Source organism: Thalassophryne amazonica, chromosome 7 (assembly GCF_902500255.1).
Source record: "Thalassophryne amazonica chromosome 7, fThaAma1.1, whole genome shotgun sequence".
Classification (NCBI taxonomy): Eukaryota; Metazoa; Chordata; class Actinopteri; order Batrachoidiformes; family Batrachoididae; genus Thalassophryne; species Thalassophryne amazonica.
This window is the reverse complement of record NC_047109.1, coordinates 93,777,286-93,795,859: the sequence shown is the minus strand read 5'-3', so window position 1 is coordinate 93,795,859 and position 18,574 is coordinate 93,777,286. Positions and strand designations below refer to the sequence as shown.

At 41.4% G+C, this 18,574-nt stretch overlaps 1 protein-coding gene across 1 annotated transcript in view; it reads left to right on the top strand.

The window, feature by feature from the left end:
- The first annotated feature begins 883 nt into the window (after nucleotides 1–883).
- The window catches only part of kcnn4 (potassium intermediate/small conductance calcium-activated channel, subfamily N, member 4), an 88,250-nt gene continuing 70,559 nt past the window's right edge, over nucleotides 884–18,574 (top strand). The window contains exon 1 of the mRNA XM_034175096.1: nucleotides 884–1,607. Coding sequence (XP_034030987.1) covers nucleotides 1,224–1,607 — 384 coding nt within the window. The 5' untranslated portion in view covers nucleotides 884–1,223. The remainder of the gene's footprint in view (nucleotides 1,608–18,574) is intronic.

Sequence of the window (18,574 nt, the reverse complement as noted above, 5' to 3'; positions counted from 1 at the left end):
AATATTAATAAAATGTTCTTTATTGGGGTATGTGATTTGCAGCATGCAGTGCTTAAACTTTTTTTAATATATAGAACTGGAGTGAATACGTGCTAGAATAGTATTATTTTTAGTAATAATGTGGTGATAGAATTGTTTTCTTGCATATTTCTTTACATTATGTTCCTTTCTTTGCACCTTTGGAGCTTGTGTATATGTGTGTGTGTGTACTTCATTATTTTGTATCCAACTTTTATATTGGCTATTTATTTTATTTTGGAAAAGATTAAATAATATACTGTAATACCTAAAAATTTGTCTTGTGTTGTTAGCGTGGCTTTGAATAATTTGGGCTTTGGAAAGTTGGTTGGTGTTATCTGTTTTCATTCCATTAAAAAAATATTTTGACCTAAAAATAACTGTAATTATGGTCAGCAATAGCATGCTCATTAAATCCAGGATCACAATGTTACAACTTGGAGACAGCGGGATCTGTCTATGCTTGGTTGCTTGAGAAAAAAAAATAATGGTATAATACAAATTGTTGTGTAATTACAATAAAATGTAAGATCAAGAAAATAGCAAATTATAAATGAGTATAACATGCTGCTTCAGAATAAAATAATAGTTTTGCACAACGGAAACCTGAAGTAACCACTGGATGTCGCTTTTTGTCGATTCGTGTTCGCACGTGTTCGCCGATGATGCAGTGCGCCACCAAAATAACCCCTCAAGATATATTTGGTTAAAAATAAACAGGATTCACTGTAAACTATAATGCAAAGTGTTTTTTTTTTGTGCATTAATTGACTTTTTAACACGTTTCCCTCTGTGAGACCACATTTCAACTCAAATCCTTTCAATACATGAATGGATAAATACGTGCCCCCCCCCCCCCCTTTAAAAAAAAAAAATGAACACCAGGGTGCGTGATCGGCGCTGTAGTAACGGTACGTCACGCACACGATGAGGTCGCACACGCACAACAACAGAACAACAGCAGCAGCAGACAAAGGTTTCATTTGCGGCAGACTGACGCACGCTCTTAAAATAATAACCCCTGTAAATCACAGCCCATAGGTCACTGCAGCCTACGAGTGGCATCGCCGCGCGTGTCCACAACACGCTGCATTCGCTGAAGATGAGTGCGCGTCAGGGGGCCGAAATTATTTCGGAGGAAAGGCGCAAATTTCGATGAGCGTCAAACGAGCGCAGGGCCTGTTACGCAGTGCGCCCGTCGGAACATGCCTTCCCCAACTCGGGAGGAGCGCAAAGGGGAGTCCGGGCAGGCGGAGGACGTTGAGAGGCGGAGAGGAGAGCCCCGCGTGTGCGTCCCGGAGATGGAGATGACGACCCGCAGCCCGCTCGGCGACTCCAAAGCGGACTGCGCAAACGGCGATGGGCCGATCGGTCGCAACGGCGGGGATTCCAGAGAAGTGTCGGTGCCTCTGACTTTTCCCGGGAAGCGGACGGTTCACATGGAGGGAGACAACCTCTACCGACTGCGAGACAGAAAATTCTTACTGGAGGACAAAAAGCGCCTTTGCGCGCTGTCACTGTGCGCCGCGCTCCTCGGGATCCTACTCATGATAATCCACGCAGAGATGTGTCCAAACGTTTATCCCCCGGTAGGTACAGAGACCGACCCCTTCTCATTTAAAGACAAAATATCCGACTGCACAACAAAAGTGGCGCATTTGTGTTTTACTGACGCCTCACCGGAGAGAAAGCTAAACTTTAAAGGGATGCGCGGCGTGCGCACTCATTCCATTTCTAAATATAAATGAATCAAACGTTAATGGAATGTAACACCACGCGTTGTTATAAAGCTGGAAATGCTTTATCAGTGGATAAATCTCCTACACCGGCGTTACCCACATGATGCACTTGTGTGTCCAGCAATTGAGACATTTTACGCACAAAATAGAAGTGCACTCAGAGCGCACACCTCCGCCAAATCCAACAAAGTCCGTGCTTTTCGGATTAACTGCATCAAGTTTTTAGCCCCGTTTGTACAATTCAATTTCTGAACAGTATGCTGCTCAATCAATAAATATTTGGACACATAAGCTTCAGTTTGATGATATTTGCATCCAAATTGGGTAAATAGTAAAAGAATCACAGCACCTTTTCATGTCACCCCCTCTTTAAACAGCAGAATTTGGACATATAACAGAGGGTAATCATCTATTATTATTATTATTATTTATAACTATATTTACATCCGATTACCAGAAATCTGGAGCCACCAAGAGATGCCACATTTCAAAGTGTTTTGACATCAGCTTCTGCTTCTCCTTTTGGCTTCAGTGAACTCAGATCTCAGGTGACTGTCATTGTACACTTACCATTTGTGCCATTACAAAAGTTTTCAGTTGCTGCATCCTTCTTTGTGAAATATATTGTGAATCATCCTCTGGAGACACCTCAGAGGCGTCATACAGATGAGGAGAAAATTATTAAACCCGCTATGAGATTTAACATTTTCTTAAAAATTTTCTCAAGTACTTTTTTTTAACAGAGTGAGGAATTTTCAACACAGTATTTCTAAACATTCTAGTTATATGTTGGATGCTTCGATTGTTTTACGTTGCACACATAATTATTTCACAAAAACCAAAAACTACCAGGGTCAAAATTATTAGGCCCCCGTTATGCTAATTGTTGTGTGTCCTCTTTGCTGGATAACAACCTGCAGTCATTTGTTGGATTTTTCATCAAGTCTCAGATGTGTCTCATGAGCACATTCTTCTTTGGCGTTCCATTTCCAAAGCTCCTCCAGATTTGGTGGTCTTTCAGCATAGAACTTGGTCTTCAGTTCATCCCACAGATTTTCAGTGGGATTCAAGTCAGTCAGTAATGTTCACTTTGGTCTTCTGGAGGTACATCTTCAGCAGGAATGACATACATTTTGGGTCATTTTTGTGTTGGAAGACAATGTGACAACCCAGTCCCAGTTTTGCTGCTGACTGCTTGAGGTTTTGCTTCAGAATCTTCACATGTGCTTCTTTCTTCATGTTTCCTTCCACCTTGATGAGATTCTCAGTTCCAGATGCACTGAAGCATCTGCACAGCATAATACTCCCACGGTGTTCTTTTGGTTATACAACCCCTGGCAAAAATTATGGAATCACCGGCCTCAGAGGATGTTCATTCAGTTGTTTAATTTTGTAGAAAAAAAGCAGATCACAGACATGACACAAAACTAAAGTCATTTCAAATGGCAACTTTCTGGCTTTAAGAAACACTATAAGAAATCAAGAAAAAAAGATTGTGGCAGTCAGTAACGGTTACTTTTTTAGACCAAGCAGAGGAAAAAAATATGGAATCACTCAATTCTGAGGAAAAAATTATGGAATCACCCTGTAAATTTTCATCCCCCAAATTAACACCTGCATCAAATCTCAAGTGGTTAATGCGCTTGGTTTCAGTTCAGAAGGCTCCCGGTTCAAATCCCACCCCTGCCACATTTCTCCATGTAATGTGGAGTTGCGTCAGGAAGGGCATCCAGCGTAAAACTTGTGCCAATTCAACATGCAGATCCACCTTGGATTTGCTGTGGCGACCCCGAGTGCAAACAAGGGAGCAGCCGAAGGGACTTTACTATCAAATCAGATCTGCTCATTGACATTGACCCTATGCCATGACATTGACCCTATGTGTCTTTTTGCAAGGAATGTTTTTGCAGTTTTTGCTCTATGGCAAGATGCATTATCATCTTGAAAAATGATTTCATCATCCCCAAACATCCTTTCAGTTGTCCAAAATATCAACATAAACTTGTGCATTTATTGATGATGTAATGACAGCCATCTCCCCAGTGCCTTTACCTGACATGCAGCCCCATATCATCAATGACTGTGGAAATTTACATGTTCTCTTCAGGCAGTCATCTTTATAAATCTCATTGGAAAGGCACCAAACAAAAGTTCCAGCATCATCACCTTGCCCAATGCAGATTCGAGATTCATCACTGAATATGACTTTCATCCAGTCATCCACAGTCCACAATTGCTTTTCCTTAGCACATTGTAACCTTGTTTTTTTTCTGTTTAGGTGTTAATGATGCCTTTCGTTTAGCTTTTCTGTATGTAAATCCCATTTCCTTTAGGCGGTTTCTTACAGTTCGGTCACAGACGTTGACTCCAGTTTCCTCCCATTCGTTCCTCATTTGTTTGTTGTACATTTTTCGATTTTTGAGACATATTGCTTTAAGTTTTCTGTCTTGACGCTTTGATGTCTTCCTTGGTCTACCAGTATGTTTGCCTTTAACAACCTTCCCATGTTGTTTGTATTTGGTCCAGAGTTTAGACACAGCTGACTGTGAACAACCAACATCTTTTGCAACATTGCGTGATGATTTACTCTCTTTTAAGAGTTTGATAATCCTCTACTTTGTTTCAATTGACATCTCTCGTGTTGGAGCCATGATTCATGTCAGTCCACTTGGTGCAACAGCTCTCCAAGGTGTGATCACTCCTTTTTAGATGCAGACTAACGAGCAGATCTGATATGATGCAGGTGTTCGTTTTGGGGATGAAAATTTACAGGGTGATTCCATAATTTTTTCCTCAGAATTGAGTGAGTCCATATTTTTTTCCTCTGCTTGGTCTAAAAAAGTAACCGTTACTGACTGCCACAATCTTTTTTTCTTGATTTCTTATAGTGTTTCTTAAAGCCAGAAAGTTGCCATTTGAAATGACTTTAGTTTTGTGTCATGTCTGTGATCTGCTTTTTTTCTACAAAATTAAACAACTGAATGAACATTCTCCGAGGCCGGTGATTCCATAATTTTTGCCAGGGGTTGTACGCCTCTCTCTTCTTTCTCCAAACATAAGAATAAGAATAAGATCAACTATGTTTAACCCAAAGGAATTTATTTTGCCAGAGTACCAAAACAGTAACAGTAAACAATGTTTGAAATGTGTGTTTGTATACAGTCTGATTGCCACAGATAGGAAAGGCCTCCTGTGGTGTTCTGTGGTGCACCTCGATGGTCTCAGTCTATGGCTGAAGGTGCTCTGACAGGATGTTAGTGTGGCATGCAGAGGGTGGGAGGTTTTGTCCCAGATGCTGAGCAGTTTCCTCAACATCCTCCTCTCTGACACCTCAGCCACAGACTCGAGCTCTACCCCCAGGACAGACCCAGCTCTCCTGATGAACGTGTTGAGTCTGTTTGTGTCAGCTGCCTTCATGCTGCTGTGTCAGCACACTACAGTGTAGAAGATGACGCTGGAGACCACCGAGTGATAAAACATCCGCAACATACGAGGTCTGTTAGAAAAGTATCCGACCTTTTTATTTTTTGCAAAAACCATATGGATTTGAATCACGTGTGATTGCATCAGCCAAGCTTGAACCTTAGTGCGCATGCGTGAGTTTTTTCATGCCTTTTGGTTGCGCCATTCGCCTGTGAGCAGGCTTTGTGTGAGCAGTGGTCCACCCCTCTCGTCGGATTTTTATTGCGAATAAAATGTCTGAACGATTTGGAGCTTTGCTGCATCAATTTTTTCCAGAAAATGAGAGACCTCCAGGTGGGCACCATTCGGAAAATTCAAATGGCTTTCAAGGACGATTTTGGCACATTCCATTGTTACAGGAGTTTTTTCATGGAAAGAGGAGCGGAGGAATGCACCACCGTGCCGCTCATGGCGCGGCACAAAACCACCTCCGTGTTGGTCTCACAGGATGGCTTTCAGACGGCTTTCGGTGGCTTTTCAGTCGTGTGACTATCCGAGAAATTGTGCATGAGCTGGACATGCCGGAACATGTCCTTTGAGGCTTCATCACGGCGTTGCTTTGCGCCATGCGGCTCTGCCGCGACGCGCGGAGTTCCTCTGCTCCTCTTTCCATGACAAAAACTCCTGTAATGTGGAATGTGCTGTTCATTTCCAAACTGGACGCTGTTTTGATCCGGGACATCGTCTGACTAGCACAGGAATTGCGGACGATGTGGACATCAGCACTTTTTCGGCACATTGAGGCAGACGTGTGGAGGAATTCTGTGCGTCGGGACGGAGCCTCATGGTGCAAAGCAATGCCGTGATGAAGCCTCACAGGACATGTTCCGGCATATCCAGCTCATGCACAATTTCTCGGATAGTCACACGACTGAAAAGCCACTGAAAGCCGTCTGAAAGCCACCTGAAAGCCGTCCTGTGAGACCAACACGGAGGTGGTTTTGTGCCGCGCCATGAGCGGCACGGTAGCGCATTCCTCCGCTCCTCTTTCCATGAAAAAAAACTCCTGTAACAGTGGAATGTGCTGAAAAAGTCTTGATGTCCACATCTTCTGCCATTTTTGTGTAAGTCAGACGACGTCCCGGATCAACAAAGCCTTCACGTTGGAAATGATCTGGTTGTTTCAGCGGGGTTGGAGCCTGTCGATCGGCGCTCGGAGCACGGCGCGCTCTCAGCAGCTGTGGGTGGTCTTTAAACCGGCTGGAGCACTCCTTAATCTGTGTAATCCCCATAAATTCGTCCCTGAAAGCCATCTGAATTTTCCGAATGGTGTCCACCTGGAGGTCTCTCATTTTCTGGAAAAAATTGATGCAGCAAAGCTCCAAATCGTTCAGACATTTTATTCGCAATAAAAATCTGACGAGAGGGGTGGACCACTGCTCACACAAAGCCTGCTCACAGGCGAATGACGCAACCGACAGGCGTGAAAAAACTCACGCATGCGCACGAAGGTGCAAGCTTGGCTGATGCAGTCACACGTGATTCAAATCCATATGGTTTTTGCAAAAAATAAAAAGGTCAGATACTTTTCTAACAGACCTCGTATTTTTGCAGACACTGACAGATCTGAGCCACCTGAGGAAATACAGTCATACATAAGCAACATCTTTTTGGCCAAAGAGTTCTAGTGTCATCTCATCTGACCAAAGGACACACTTCCAGGATGCAATCTTTCTTAAGGTTGTCCTTAGCATACGTCAGTCTGGCTTGAGGATGTCTCTTCTGCAGAAGTGGAGTTTTTCCTGGTCTGCAACCTTGCAGTCCATTCCTGTCCAGGGCTTGAGTGATTGTCGTCTTTGAGAAAACAGTTGTTCTGGGGTCTATAGACATTTCTCTCACAGGTTTTCTTTCCAAAATCTTTGAAATCATTTGCTTCCAACCTCTGCCAGGCTTGTTCTGTACTGTGTGGTTCTCTTTGAAGTTCTTGATGATACTTCTTACTCCAGTTCTTGACACACAGTGATAATGCCTTCTCTTGCTTTGTGAGCATCAACAATTCTTTCTCTCAAGTCTAAACTGATTTCTTTTGTTTTTGGCATGATGCTTTCTCAAGTGACAGCTCAAACCCTCACTGAAGGTTTTATACTGTGTACATTCACATTGGAAGAAATCCCACAGTGTAAACTTGATTGTACAAGCTCAGAGCATTAAAAAGTTCATCATTACACATCAGTGGTTTGTGCAACAGATCAGTCAGTTCTTAAAGGGGCTAATAATTTTGACCTTTGACCTGAAATTATTTTGTTTCTGCTGGTTTACAGAGCATCCAGAATGTATTCATGGCGCTTCACTTTTTCCACATTTTGTTATGTTACGTTATTCCAAAATTGAGAAAATTGTTTCCCCTCAAAATTCTACTCACAACACCCCATAATGACAAGAAAAGTTTTTTTTTTTTTTTTTGCAAATTTATTAAAAATTAAAAATAAGAAATCACATGCACAAAAGTATTCACAGCCTTTGCTCAATACTTTGTTGATGCACCTTTGGCAGCAATTACAGCCTAAAGTCTTCTTGAATATGATGTCACAAGCTTGGTGCACCGATCTTTGGGCAGTGTTGCCCATTCCTCTTTGCAGCACCTCTCAAGCTCCATCAGGTTGGATGGGGAGTGTCGGTGCACAGCCATTTCCAGATCTTTCCAGAGATGTTCAATCAGATTCAGGTCTGGGCTATGGCTGGGTCACTCAAGGACATTAACAGAGTTGTCCTGAAGCTACTGCTTTGATATCTTTGCTGTGTACTTAGGGTCACTGTCCTGCTGAAAGATTAACTGTTGCCCCAGTCTGAGGTCAAGAGCACTCTGGAGCAGGTTTTCATCCAGGATGTCTGTACATTGCTGCATTCATCTTGCCCTTAATCCTGACTAGTCTCCCAGTTCCTGCCACTGAAAAACATCCCCACAGCATGATGCTGCCACCACCATGCTTCACTGTAGGGATGATGTCTGGTTTCCTCCAAACATGATGCCTGGCATTCACACCAAAGAGTTCAATCTTTGTCTCATCAGACCAGAGAATTTTGTTTCTCATGGTCTGAGATCCTTCTGGTGTCTTTTGGCAAACTCCAGGTGGTCTGCCATGTGCCTTTTATGAAGGAGTGGCTTCCGTCTGGCCACTCTACCACACAGGCCTGATTGGTGGATTGCTGCAGAGATGGTTGCACTTCTAGAAGGTTCTCCTCTCTACACATGGGAATGCTGGAGCTCTGACAGAGTGACCTTCAGGTTCTTGGTCACCTCCCTGACTAAGGCACTTCTCCCCCGATCGCTCTGTTTAGGCGGGTGGCCAGCTCTAGGAAGAGTCCTGGTGGATCCAAACATCTTCCATTTACAGATGATGGAAGCCACTGTGCTCATTGGGACCTTCAAAGCAGCATAAATGTTTTTGTACCCTTCCCCAGATTTATGCCTCGAGACAATCCTGTCTTGGAGGTCTACAGACAATTCCTTTGACTTCATGCTTGGTTTGTGCTCTGACATGCACTGTGAGCTGTGGTACCTGATATGTAGACAGGTGTTTGCCTTCCCAAATCATGTCCAATCAACTGAATTTACCCCAGGTTGGCTCCAATTAAGCTGCAGAAACATCTCAAGGATGATCAGTGGAAACAGGATACACCTAAGATCAATTTTGAGCTTCATGGCAAAGGCTGTGAATACTTAGGTACAAGTGATTTTTTAGTTGTTTTTTAAATAAATTTGCAAAAATCTAAATAAATAAATAAACAATTAAAAAAAATTCACTTTGTCATTATGGGGTATTGTGTGTAGAATTTTGAGGAAAAAAACAATTTCCATCCATTTTGGAATAAGGCTGTAACATAACAAAATGTGGAAAAAGTGAAGCACTGTGAATACTTTCTGGATGCAGTGTATCATATGTTTTGCATAGCATATGAGTAGTTGCAAATGAGTAGTTGTTATACTCCGATATCAAACATTATTTATTAACTTAGTCATTATCAACATCATCGTCATATTCTTCATCTGAAGAATGTGAACAAAACATGCTAATTCACGTCCTGAAGTCTAATGCTGCATGCAGATATCCCTCACTTCTACAGGAACCTCCTCTCAAAAAAACAAAACAAAACACTGGAACCAATCGTCCCTCTTTATCCACCCATTCATTACCAATGGGATTCAAAAGATGAGGTTGAGCCTGATGGCTGTTTATATTGCAGTTTGGTACTTTGCCCGATTTACATGATGTGTGAAAGCATTTTCTGGTGGGGTTTGGGGAGCAGGACTCCAAGGTTTGTCAGTCTTGACTGCATACAAATAGTGCAAGTCATCTGTTGAAATACTTGCAGGAAGCTTACATTTCTACTTATGCAAGAGAAGAAGGAAACGCTGGGCATCAGAGTACTTATCTCAGAGTTCAAGCAAATTTTGCAGTAAACGCAGAGAAATGTTTGTGAGAGTGGTGAACATAGATCACTTCCCAAGCTGATGATGCTAAATGGACTGCATTGATGTAGCGCTTTTCCATCTGCACCCGGCACTCAAAGCGCTTTACATGTGAGGGTGCTGCCGTACAAGGTACTCACTACACACTGGGAGAAAGTTGGGCATTGAGGACCTGATTTTCCAGTCAGGCTGGGAACCAAGGATCCTCTGATCTCAAGCCCAACACTTTAACCACTAGACCATCACCTCCCCTATGATATGCTGATATGCTGTCACAGCTGGTCAAAGCACAATCTGCTGGTGATGCTTCACAGACATTAGGGCCAAGTTTCTCAGCTACCACATGCACTGCAATAAATCTCTCACAATTGGTGTGTCTGCCAGTGTGCATGTAAACCTCTGGAGCCAGCATTGCCTTACTGCAGTAGTATATTATAAGGATGAGTACACCAGAATCATCTGTATGTATAATTATGAGACAATGTTTTTGAATGTCAAAGAGGACTGACCCCTTCAACATCTACAGGAAACGTATTCTCCACACTGTGAAATAGGTGCTTCTATAAATACAGGTTCATAAGTGTGTCTGAAAGCGATAAATGGGAAGGATTTATTTTATTTCTGACACCATCACTCTTCTTATTAGCTACAAATAAATAACTACATTCGGGTAAAGAATGTAAGGCTGACTCTTAACAGTTTCATTAAGAAAAACCTTTGACCATATATACTGAAAAAGTATTTTCTTGGTATTTTTTAATATGTTTAGGTATGTACTTTGTTAAACTTAAATTCACTACGTGTTTCATGATATTAGGGTCATTGTGAGACCTTAATGGCGTGTATTGCTCAAAAATGATATAGGCATGCAAAAATTTTTTTCTTTTTCAAGGATTGTCAAAAAAGAGGGGGAGGGGTGGATATTCAAATATATAGATCTCTTTCTAAGATTTGCTGCAGCAGTACTAACCCTGATCCATGGGCCTTAGATCAGCTGTCTACTTACTGTGCATCTGGAAAGTATTCACTGCGCTCCACTTTTATGTTACAGCCTTATTCCTAAATGGATGAAATTCATTTCAAATAAGCTGTAGAAACATCACAAGGATGATCAGTGGAAACAGGCTGCACCTAAGCTCAGTTTTCAGCTTCATGGCAAAGGCTATGTGCATGTGATGTCTTTTTTTAAATAAATTTGCAAAAATCTCAAAAAACTTTTTTCGCATTGTCATTATGGGGTATTGTGTATAGAATTTTGAGGAAAAAACAAATTTCATCCTTTTTGGAATAAGACTGTAATATAACCAAATGTGGGAATAGTGATGTGCTGTGAATACTTTCTGGATGCACTGTACCTGTAGAATCCATGTTTTGAGATGCATCTTCACTACATATGCTCTTTGGTAAATCTCCCAATATTTCCTCTGGTGAAGTTTTATATTGACTTAGATGTTCTTAGTCTGGCTAAATATCACAATGGAATTTATTTAATATTTTAAACAAGGAAATAATTCTGTCATCCACCACAGTGGAGGTTATTTGATGTTTTTGATGTCACCCATGTGTTTTCTCTTTGAAACAAATGTATGTTTGACTTGGCCACAGATGATGAGCTTTGACCATAATTTAAGCCAGTGACATTTCTTTGGCCTTCATATTGACAGCTGATGAGATGAGGCCCCAAATCAAACCTTAATTGGAACCTAGAAGAAAAGGGAATAAGATAAATTAAATAATGATGTGATAACATAGATCTGAGTATGAAACAACCAGCAGCCTATTGTCCAATTACTTTTGCACCCTTAAAACTAGACAGAACAGTTCAAATTCTGGCATTGTTCACCCGATTTGGATGTTAATTGCTTCAAATTCAAACTGAAACCCAGAGTGTCTGTATAACTTCACTGTGACAGGAAAAATAACACACAAAATAATCAACGTTCAAATATTTATTGACATAACTGTATATTTAATTAAGGCAGATCCAGACGGGGATCTGATCTGCACAGAATTTGCTTCCAGATTCCAATCACCAACAAAATGTAACGGTTCATCATCTGGCATTTTTTTATGGGGCTCAGCGCATAAGTAAGTGGTTATTATAGTTCAATCAGTGGGTTGTATGCTCACAGAAAGGTTATTGGGTTTGATCCCAGATTGTGGCTGAGTGTTGAAGTCTCTTTGAGTGAGACACTGAGGTTTTAAACTCTTGAATCTTGGAGCATACTGCCCCATTGATTTCACACAAATGTGGGACAAAGATGTTGGAGATAATTCTGGTTGCAATCACACAACCATCTCAGCTGATGCAAGAAGTCATAAAATCAGCACAGTGGAATTGAAACTTGTTCATCTTGTGATGTGCTGCACATTATCTAAACCTTGTGCTGCAAAAAAAACCCAAAAGCACAGAAGTGATAAAAATCTGTTCCATAAAAAAAAAAGATTTCTCATTATAACATTTTTTTTTATTTGATGTAAATCTCCTTCTTACAAAAGCATTCCTTCTTGAGCTGTGCGCACCCTCTGCACCGGCACTGTGAACCTCCGGGACCTGCTGATTAGTTAGTCCATTTCCTATTTCCTACACAGTTTGGTAGTACTACCTCATGACATTAATATGCAGATCTCAGTGGATAACAATGCCATGCCACATGATCAACAAATTATTAATTCCGCCTGACTTCCTACAGCACACGCCAGCTGCACATGTGGGAAAGAAGCTCTCAAACATGCAGAAAAACCAAAGTCTACTCTACGCTGTGAAGTCAGTGATCGATTATGGTGTCAAAAACCCCCACGTTTCTACCTCAGCTACATCAAACTTGAGCAACATGTGGAAGTTAGCCATGGCTTTTAAAAAAAGGTTTGGACCTGCAGAATGTGAAATTAGCAGTGCTGGCACAAATCCTACCGCTATGAAGCAGGAGCAGGTGTTGTCCGTCCGAAGCAGCAGGCCTCAGATTTGGCACCTTGGAAATGCTGATGCACTGGAAATGTTCTCATTTTACTTTGGAGAAGCTGCATGGCTGATTTAAATGAAGCTTACATAAGCATTGTCAGGCGCAATCTCTTTTAAACCTCATGTTATGTCAGAGTAGGGATGTGACCTTTGACATCTTTCTTCTGCAAAATAATTGGAGTTGTAATTGCACGGGCCAATCTCAAGCCAGTACACACTCTTTGCCGTGATAGATGGAGCGCTATTATTGGTTTTTATTTTGAAAACCATTTAAAATAGGCTGCCAGATATTTTGGAGAGGCCCGACTTGTGTGCATGTCAAAGTTAGAAGTCTACAAAATTATATTTAAACATAGCGTTTCATGGCTGTGCACAAAAACAGGGTTATTTATGGCACCTTTTTCCACATTGCACCTTTTCCCTTAAAGTGAGATTGTACACAGGACTTCAGGCTATCTTTCCACATCATTTAGTGTGTAATTAGAGTGTGAGCACTCTTAACATTCAGACAAGTCTGGGACTTTGGGATAATGCCAGTCCTTGTGCACTTTGACCTGGCTGCAGCTTCATGCCGTTTCTGTAATTTTGCAAGACTTTCCATGAGCTGGTTTCCAAATAATGTTAAATCCACATATTCGGACTGGGAAGCTGTGTGTAACGTTTCGTGGGAAAACAGTGAGCTGAAGGTAAAGCGGATTGTCTGATGAGTTTTATCAGTGACTCTACCCCTGATGTTGGAATGAACTTGTAGATGTTTGTGTAATGAGAGAAGATTCATTAAGACCAGTGCCCTCCTCACAAAAACATCTCTGTCTCTTTCTTTTGGAGCAGTGGTTCTTCAATGTTACCTCGACTCACTGTTTGGAAAACTGGACCTGCAGGGTGGCACCTTATAGTCCATGAGGAAGGTGACCTGCAGGTTTGTGATAATTTCCTCTGTCAACGAAATTGGAGGAAGTTGTGTTTTTGCCCTCTCTTTTTTTGTCTGTTTGTGAACAATGTGGCGCCAACCATTTTTCATATATCATTATGATTTTTTTTTTTTTTTTTTTTAGTGAAGATTCATATCATGATAGGCAAGAACTGATTCAATTTTCAAAGTCAGGAAAAATCTCAGAAAATTGGAAAAATCCCTAACTTTAACATTGAACGAATTTTCAAAAATTCATAACTCTGTAAAAAAAAAAATCAAATTTCTTTCATATTTGAGAGCTTTATGGTATCTTGTATCGACTGACAAAGTTTGATCTGGATTTGATCCAAATTACAGATTTTGTGGCCATTTAAATTTAACGTTGAAAACCCCATTTAATTTAAATTCAGTACGGTATATCTTATATTCCAATTCTAAGGTGGAACTATGCTAGTATACTAAGGTATATCTAAATATCTAAAAGGAAAAGTAAAATAGAAGAGCAGAAAAGAGTAGAGTAGAGCCACTTAGGTGCCTGTCTTGAGAACCAGGAATGGTAGGTTGAAAAGCTTTTTTATCCCATGGGAACTGTAATGTAACGTATATTTTACATTATATCTTAATCAAACATGCCCCAATCACATTCATATTTGAAAGTGAAGTGTAGACTGGCACTGTCATGGTGGGCGGGTGCTAGGCACCTGAAGCGGTTGGACCCGCAATGCAGACTCCCAGATTAGGCTTAGCTGTAAAAGAAATCATAGTCTTGAATTCAGGCTCAGGTACGGTACACAGGTGATCAATCAGAGGAGCAGAGGTACAGTCAGGGCTAGGCAAAAACGCAGTCATGGTCGAGCAGAGTTCAGAGGCAGGAGCAAACACAGACATCCGGGTAGAGGCAAAAGGTGTGGTCGAGGAGAACAGAACAGGATTCGATAGGATGGCAAGGCAACAACAGGACTGAATACGAGAGCTGGAATGTGTACAAGATGACAAACTGGCAGAGGTGTGGTGGCAGGGAGGAGTTAAAATAAGCAAGGAGTGATTAGGCAACAAGGTGCATGTGAGGTGAACAATCTGGAAAGGGGGCGTGGCCAGATTATACATGGTGCAAGAGAGTGAGGAAGGGAATACACACAGCACACTCTCACGAGCACCACTAGCTTAGTTTACGACAAGCTAAAAGTGGACGCACTCATTATGGCCGAACAACTGTCCAGTTTCTGTGTTAGTACACACCCACGGCCAATGTGCTTGATGAATTCCTGTGCAAAAAGTAGTTCCCAGATAATTGTGATAATTCCTGTGAGTTAATGAGTATATCTAATCTAAATCAATTCTAAAATTTACCAGTAATAAAATTATAAAGATAACTGAAGTTTTAAGAGTGGCCATAATAAATATTTAAGAAACTTAAAGTTTATGAGCAACTTCACCTGTTATTGCTCAAGCGCATTGTAAACATTGACACGATGGAGTTTGATGCGGAAGAGTTCAGAAAGATACGATTGGAATGGTTTGATTATCATTTACAGTTGGCGATGAAAGACTTGGGTGTTAACTTTGTGTTAAAGTCAGAACAAGAAGCTGCACTGAAAGAGATCTATCTGGGAAGAGACACATTCTGTATGTTGTCGCTGCAACAAGAACGGCTTGCTGAGCAGGCTGGTGACAGTAGTCCGGTGAGCTCAATCTGTAGGCAAGCTATCCCACAATGCCAAAATAGCAGAGATGTTGGTCTAATGAGAGTGGCACTCTGAGCAGGGTGTACACACAGTGGAGTGAAGATAGAGACCAAGACACGTGAACAGGTGCAAGAGCGTGAGTGAATGAAAACACAAAGCCAAAGAATCAAAGTGAAACACGAAGACACCATGGCAGGTGCAGGGGGGTGGAGTGAGAACTTAATCAGATGGGCATGAGGAAAATGGAGAACAAAGATCAAACAGAAACCAAGGACAGAATATAATACTACTATGAACAGTACTTTGCAATTGCAATTTTGCAATTTGGCCTCTACTGGTGGTTGGCTCTCACTGCGGTATTGTATCACTTCCTGTTCCGGAGCACAGCGGTGTTTTGCTGTATCTGTTAGCTGTTTAATCTGCGCAGTTAGATTGATCTAGTTAACTAGATAACGATTTGTTTCACAGTGTAATCTTCACATGCCTTAACTAAAGCACTCCCTCTGCTGAATCACCTCTAAATTATTTACACATTATTCACTTTGTGTGTTTTTAGGAATCCACGAGCTTAGCGCAGCTACTAGCTCTTAGCCGGTTTAGCATGGCGGCTTCTCCTGTCTCTCCCGCACTTTTCTGCTCTGGGTGTGAAATGTTTAATTATTCCTCGGCCTCCTTTAGCAGTAATGGTACTTGTAATAAGTGTAGCTTATTCATAGCTTTGGAGGCCAGGCTGGGCGAATTGGAGACTCGGCTCCGCACCGTGGAAAATTCTACAGCTAGCCAGGCCCCTGTAGTCGGTGCGGACCAAGGTAGCTTAGACACCGTTAGTTTCCCTCTGGCAGATCCCGAGCAGCCGGGAAAGCAGGCCGACTGGGTGACTGTGAGGAGGAAGCGTAGTCCTAAACAGAAGCCCCGTGTACGCCGCCAACCCATTCACATTTCTAACCGTTTTTCCCCACTCGACGACACACCCGCCAAGGATCAAACTCTGGTTATTGGTGACTCTGTTTTGAGAAATGTGAAGTTAGCGACACCAGCAACCATAATTGTCTTCCGGGGCCAGAGCAGGCGACATTGAAGGAAATTTGAAACTGCTGGCTAAGGCTAAGTGTAAATTTGGTAAGATTGTAATTCACGTCGGCAGTAATGACACCCGGTTACTCCAATCGGAGGTCACTAAAATTAACATTGAATCGGTGTGTAACTTTGCAAAAACAATGTCGGACTCTGTAGTTTTCTCTGGGCCCCTCCCCAATCGGACCGGGAGTGACATGTTTAGCCGCATGTTCTCCTTGAATTGCTGGCTGTCTGAGTGGTGTCCAAAAAATGAGGTGGGCTTCATAGATAATTGGCAAAGCTTCTGGGGAAAACCTGGTCTTGTTAGGAGAGACGGCATCCATCCCACTTTGGATAGAGCAGCTCTCATTTCTAGAAATCTGGCCAATTTTCTTAAATCCTCCAAACCGTGACTATCCAGAGTTGGAACCAGGAAGCAGAGTTGTAGTCTTACACACCTCTCTGCAGCTTCTCTCCCCCTGCCATCCCCTCATTACCCCATCCCCGTAGAGATGGTGCCTGCTCCCAGACCACCAACAACCAGTAAAAATCTATTTAAGTATAAAAATTCAAAAAGAAAAAATAATATAGCACCTTCAACTGCACCACAGACTAAAACAGTTAAATGTGGTCTATTAAACATTAGGTCTCTCTCTTCTAAGTCCCTGTTAGTAAATGATATAATAATTGATCAACATATTGATTTATTCTGCCTTACAGAAACCTGGTTACAGCAGGATGAATATGTTAGTTTAAATGAGTTAACACCCCCTAGTCACACTAACTGCCAGAATGCTCGTAGCACGGGCCAAGGCGGAGGATTAGCAGCAATCTTCCATTCCAGGTTATTAATTAATCAAAAACCCAGACAGAGCTTTAATTCATTTGAAAGCTTGACTCTTAGTCTTGTCCATCCAAATTGGAAGTCCCAAAAACCAGTTTTATTTGTTGTTATCTATCGTCCCACCTGGTCGTTACTGTGAGTTTCTCTGTGAATTTTCAGACCTTTTGTCTGACTTAGTGCTTAGCTCAGATAAGATAATTATAGTGGGCGATTTTAACATCCACACAGATGCTGAGAATGACAGCCTCAACACTGCATTTAATCTATTATTAGACTCAATTGGCTTTGCTCAAAATGTAAATGAGTCCACCCACCACTTTAATCATATCTTAGATCTTGTTCTGACTTATGGTATGGAAATTGAAGACTTAACAGTTTTCCCTGAAAACTCCCTTCTGTCTGATCATTTCTTAATAACATTTACATTTACTCTGATGGACTACCCAGCAGTGGGGAATAAGTTTCATTACACTAGAAGTCTTTCAGAAAGCACTGTAACTAGGTTTAAGGATATGATTCCTTCTTTATGTTCTCTAATGCCATATACCAACACAGTGCAGAGTAGCTACCTAAACTCTGTAAGTGAGATAGAGTATCTCGTCAATAGTTTTACATCCTCATTGAAGACAACTTTGGATGCTGTAGCTCCTCTGAAAAAGAGAGCTTTAAATCAGAAGTGCCTGACTCTGTGGTATAACTCACAAACTCGCAGCTTAAAGCAGATAACCCGTAAATTGGAGAGGAAATGGCGTCTCACTAATTTAGAAGATCTTCACTTAGCCTGGAAAAAGAGTCTGTTGCTCTATAAAAAAGCCCTCCATAAAGCTAGGACATCTTACTACTCATCACTAATTGAAGAAAATAAGAACAACCCCAGGTTTCTTTTCAGCACTGTACCCAGGCTGACAAAGAGTCAGAGCTCTATTGAGCCAAGTATTCCTTTAACTTTAACTAGTAATGACTTCATGACTTTCTTTGCTAATAAAATTTTAACTATTAGAGAAAAAATTACTCATAACCATCCCAAAGACGTATCGTTATCTTTGGCTGCTTTCAGTGATGCCGGTATTTGGTTAGACTCTTTCTCTCCGATTGTTCTGTCTGAGTTATTTTCATTATTTACTTCATCCAAACCATCAACATGTCTATTAGACCCCATTCCTACCAGGCTGCTCAAGGAAGCCCTACCATTATTTAATGCTTCGATCTTAAATATGATCAATCTATCTTTATTAGTTGGCTATGTACCACAGGCTTTTAAGGTGGCAGTAATTAACCATTACTTAAAAGCCATCACTTGACCCAGCTATCTTAGCTAATTATAGGCCAATCTCCAACCTTCCTTTTCTCTCAGAAATTCTTGAAAGGGTAGTTGTAAAACAGCTAACTGATCATCTGCAGAGGAATGGTCTATTTGAAGAGTTTCAGTCAGGTTTTAGAATTCATCATAGTACAGAAACAGCATTAGTGAAGGTTACAAATGA